The sequence below is a fragment of the Limulus polyphemus genome, unplaced genomic scaffold (assembly GCF_000517525.1).
Source record: "Limulus polyphemus unplaced genomic scaffold, Limulus_polyphemus-2.1.2 Scaffold1472, whole genome shotgun sequence".
Classification (NCBI taxonomy): Eukaryota; Metazoa; Arthropoda; class Merostomata; order Xiphosura; family Limulidae; genus Limulus; species Limulus polyphemus.
In genome coordinates, this window is record NW_013667082.1 from 243,984 (window position 1) to 249,311 (window position 5,328).

The window sequence follows — 5,328 nt, forward strand, 5'->3', positions numbered from 1 at the left end:
AAACTTTAAACAAGCTCATGTCACAAACATTTTGGAATAACAGAGTATAAATCGAACTTAAATCACGATTATATTTGTTAATAGACTTTGAAGCAAACTGATATTCCGCCTTTGTTTCAATATTTAAGTTTAAAATAAACTCATATCGCTAACTTTTTGTAATAATAGACTATAAACTAAACTCATATCACTAACATTTTGTAATAATGGACTATAAACTAAAATCACATTACAAACTTTTCTAACAACATAATTTGAAACAAACTAATATTACGAAAATTAATAAAAGTAGATTTTAAAACACACTCTTATTCCGATCGTTTTTTTAACATCGGAGATTAGACTAAACTCATCCTTTGACTTTGTGATAATAGTCCTTAAACTAGCCTCATATAACGATCATTTTCTTATGTTAAACTTTAAAGAAAACGCTTATCTTGTTTGGTTTTCATATAATATAATAAACTCCTACCCAAAATTGTTTGAAATACTATGCTATAAACCAAACTCATATTACGAGCATTGTCTAAAGATATGCCTTAAATCAAATTCATATCACGAACATTTTGTTACAATAGACTTTAAACAAAACTTTAAGAATCTTTCATGATGGACTTTTAATCATACTCATGTCTTGATCTATTTTTTAAAAATGTACTATACCATGGGCATCCGCCGGAGAGGACAAGGAAGGCACTTGCACCACCCCCACGGAATTTCAGGGCAAAGTTTATTTCAATAATTGATTTTAAAAATGTACTAGAAAAGAATACTATGACGAAATTAGGTGTACATAAATAAGTCTTAATCAGCCAGTGTATCGCATTCAAACTTCAAGGCAATGGCCTGCGCTCTGCGTGGCTACCATTTCACTCATCAACTAAAAACTGCTGATGACCTGAATAAATGCAGTTTTGTCATAATTGATCTTTTCACGATAAACACTTATCGTGCATAAACTAGACAGGCGTTCTACTGACAGGATTGATCGCAACCATGTTTGAACGCTTCTCATCGTACTAAATGAACTTTTAACGGTGTACGATGTATATATATATATATACCACAGAACAGCGTTGAAAAGCATTTGATTTTTCAAAATTTTCTGAAGGAGCCCCTTGCAAACAACGACACTCTCCGTGTTCTTAGGTTACGGGTTTGCCCCCACATGGAATACATTCTACGGACGCCCTTGGACTATACACCAAACTCATATCATGTACCTTTTGTAATAATCGACTTTAAACCAAACTCATATTACGATCATTTTTTCACAAAAAGACTTCAAGCCAATTCCTCAGTTATCATGAAAAGCATTGTTTGAATAACTGTCCTGTTCATTTGAAGCCTTGTCGTTATACTAAGAATAACGAAAACACGTCTTGTTTAATAACAATGATCAATCCAATTCTTTTCAACATAGTGTTACGTCTCCGTTCGTTAATTAACTTTCCGTAACTTCGTTCCGACGAAACTTTAGCGACACAAGTCTTTACTTAATAAAACTGGTTTATTCTTTCCGAATATAACTTTACGATGCACTTAATTTCACTATTCGCGCTAAAACAAACACTATAACGAACGAACGTTAACTTCAACAATACCCTGTGACTGCAGTTCAATTACTCACTATCTACACACACATTACATTATCCCGTCACGTTGTCACCCTCTTTTATATACCAGACTACCCTATATCTAGTAAATACTAGAGCATTCGCCAAGGTACAGGATAGTTCTAGAAAATAGGTGGCGCCACACCAGTCACGTGACCTCGATGACGCAACAATATCAAATTTTATGTTAGCCATATTTCAGATGTTTTTTAGAAGTACTTTTGGTTTTCGAAATCATTTTCCCTTTTTTAAAGAATGTCATATTGAGAGCATTTTCTGGTAGTAAAAGTTAAACAAATCCATAATGTGATCATTGTCAAGCAATAGTTTTTAAGGAAATATCATACCATGGACATTCAAAAGGAAAGCTTCGTGAGTTAGGAAAGCCAAAGCAAATTTGAGAATCACACGAGTAAAAATTAAAAAGATTATAATAGTCATTTAACACCTAGAATTAAACACGACAATGTAACTTTGTTTTAGTGCTTCTTTTTTTTTTAATTTCAGAAGAAAAAAAAACCATGATAGCAGATAAACGTACTTCTAACAACTTGCATATACGTACATTCAGGTACACAAGGTATACCTGAATATCACTAACGTTTTGTAATAATAGACTATAAACTAAACTCATACTACTAACTTTTCGTAATAACAGACTATAAACCACCTTGTAGCAATTTCCAGACAATTATGATATCACAAACACGCGTTACTAAACACGTTGTTTTGGAGGTAATTTAGAATAGAATGAGAGGTTTCGAGCTTATACACTAAATTAAATTATTGGTAAGAAACATGTTTTCTTGTCTTAACCATGGGCGGATTAGGCCATCTGGCAGGCGCTAGGTGAGCCCGTCAAATTGTAGTGAAATTTTTGTGTGTGTATTTTATTTTCCTGATATTATTTTATCACATTGCTTCATGTGTAAAGATATGCAGGATAATTGATCTCCTTTAAAAAACATTTTAAATTACATCATTTAGTTAGTTAATTTTATTTAAGGCTTGCTCCCTGTTGCGTTGTGTCACGTTATAGCCATATTTAAATATAATCGTTCCTATAATTTATCTTATTTGCATTCTCTAAATTGTGTTCACTCAAATTTACGCATTCTTTATTTATAGTTTTTGTAATTCCTTCTAAAGTAAATTATAAATTGTCGTGGTTTAAAATGATAAATTATTAAGCCGTGTTTTTAAGTATTTTTACAGAATTTTTCAAAAATAGATAATAAGAAGAAGCCCCCTGGAGGTACAGAAGAAGAAAGAACACGCAAACGTAAACGTCTACAAGAAAAGGTAGTGAAATGTGCTAAAATGATGAATTGGTTATCAGGCACCAGTACAAATCCTCTGATGGTACGAATACCTAAAGGGGCAAAGGACGAGGACGACGCTCCCATGGCCAGGTGGTTAGAGCGCTCGACTTGTAATCTTAGGGTCGCCGGTTCTAATCCCCGTCACACCAAACATGCTCGCCCTTTCAGCCCAATCCCACTATTCGTTGGTAAAAGAATAGCCCAAGAGTTGGCGGTGGGTGGTGATGACTAGCTGCTTTCCCTCTTGTCTTACACTGCTAAATTAGGGACGGCGAGCGCAGGTAGCCCTCGTGTAGCTTTGCGCGAAATTCAGAAACAAACAAACAAACCGATGGCACCAGTGCCAGTAGTGACATCGGATGAAACTCCACTACCATAACATGTACACAATATAAACACTGCCGTTCAACCAGTCGATACACTTTTCATTTAGAGCCATCAGAATCTACCATCGACGAAAATGAAAGAAGCTATTAAAAAAAAAAATCATCCGATCCAAGTTCAGCTAGTAGTACTGAAAATTTCGAAAGACATCTTCAAAAGGGAAAATGGTTCGAAACGAAACTGGCTCTCATATAATGAAACTTCAAAAGCACTTTACTGCACAGTCTGCCTTGCGTAGTCCAAATCGAATGAGACTGGGAAATTCATCACTGGAATGAATAAGACTCTTAGTCATCACATTTTCGTAATTTCTTGAAAACAAAATAAGCCTCGTTCAAATTTAATGTTTATCCATTATTCTCTTGTATAAAATTGATAAATAAATGTAACTTTCGATTCCCCTTTATCTTCATTAAAACAGTTATGAGATAAGTCGTTAACTATTGTGTAGTTCTTTTGTAGCAATTCAAACGTGAAAAGGAATATTTCATTATTATCACCAATTCACAAAAATAAAACATAGCTAGCCTTAATCGTTTCAGTTTGAATGAATCCTGTAATATAACCATTTACATATTTTTCTTTGTTTGTTTACGAAGTAAGAACAATAGCGTTTGACCTTCTGAATAAATTAAAAATATATCAGTTTCTATATTCGTATGAAACCTGGCAAGACCATTTTGATTAGATCATTAAATATATAACAAAAAATGTTCCCTTCTCACTGTTATATTAATTCTGTGCATACTTATGAATATTCCTTGCATATGCAGTAAGTCGTTTTTAGGCGTCGATAACGTATTAACTAGCTTATTTCATTTACCTTTTGTGTTCGTGAAGTCATTAAACTCGAAGCTGGTGATTATACAGAATTCGCGTTGTTAAGGCGCGTTTTCGTTGTCACAGTTGTATTCAGGTATCATATTGAACTCAACACACAAAATAAACTAAATATTTAAATTTCATGGGTCTTTTATTTAATGGGGAAAAAAACGTAAGTTCTTTTCCGCTCATCTTTGAGGCAGGAAGTCACTCATGTACCCATCTGTGTTAAAATACCTCTACAATAATCCACTGTAGCTGCAAGTTCCACCTGATCAACAAGTGGCGTGGCTTATGCAGCCAAAATGCTCACAATGTATGAACGTAAGCACCTGCTACGTAACAATACATGAACGGTGAATTTTCTACGAATGCAATTTGAATGATATATCTAACAAGTTCCAAATGAGTTAAAATGTTTTATCGTAAAAGGACAATTGATGACACATCATTTCAAAATCCTCTACTGCAACTAGAAAAAACACAGTTGATAGAGCAACATTCTCATCAAGAAGAATCTGTGGACGACGTGCTGTAAGTTTTTACATTTGTAGTTATTTCTGTCTCATTATTTCATTCAACACAACTTAGTTTTATAGTTCTGTCATATCTTTAAACAAAAAACATATCAAAATGAAGCGTTGTAATTTGAATAATACTATTCAGCAGGCTTCAGCATTTGATCACAAGAGCAGCGTTTTGATATTAGCGCATATATTTTGTTGTTGTCTTTCCTATGTGCTATTTTCCTGTAACACTAACAAAAAGAGGTATCTTTGTAAGAGATGCATTAGTAAGGATATGACTAAATAACTTAGTCATTAAATAGATTAAGACATAAAGATTAATCGGCTTAAAAACAAAAACAACGAAACCCCAAATAACATCAGTTCACAGTATATTGGAATAATTGAGCTTAGATACAAACAGTAATGAATATTTTTGTTTAAAACACACTTTGCAACAAATTCTATACATAAAAAATCATTCAGTGTATTCCTAAGTACGTTTCCACACTGTTTGGTTAGACATCTAATGCAATAAGTTCTAAACATCTGTATTTGCTTGACATAAAATTCCACATTTTCATTCGTTATGAAGATGGTGAGTATAACTTAACTATTTTCAACTAAATAGTTAAATTATATCAAATGGAGTTTCTTGGCTGATATTCCTATCCATTA

At 33.3% G+C, this 5,328-nt stretch overlaps 1 protein-coding gene across 1 annotated transcript in view; it reads left to right on the forward strand.

Annotated features, from left to right (window-relative positions):
• Window positions 1-4,508: 4,508 nt before the first annotated feature.
• LOC106463739 (sulfate anion transporter 1-like) overlaps window positions 4,509-5,328 on the forward strand; it is a 38,305-nt gene continuing 37,485 nt past the window's right edge. The window contains exon 1 of the mRNA XM_013923800.2: window positions 4,509-4,678. Within this exon, the coding sequence (XP_013779254.2) occupies window positions 4,560-4,678 (119 nt within the window). The 5' untranslated portion in view covers window positions 4,509-4,559. The remainder of the gene's footprint in view (window positions 4,679-5,328) is intronic.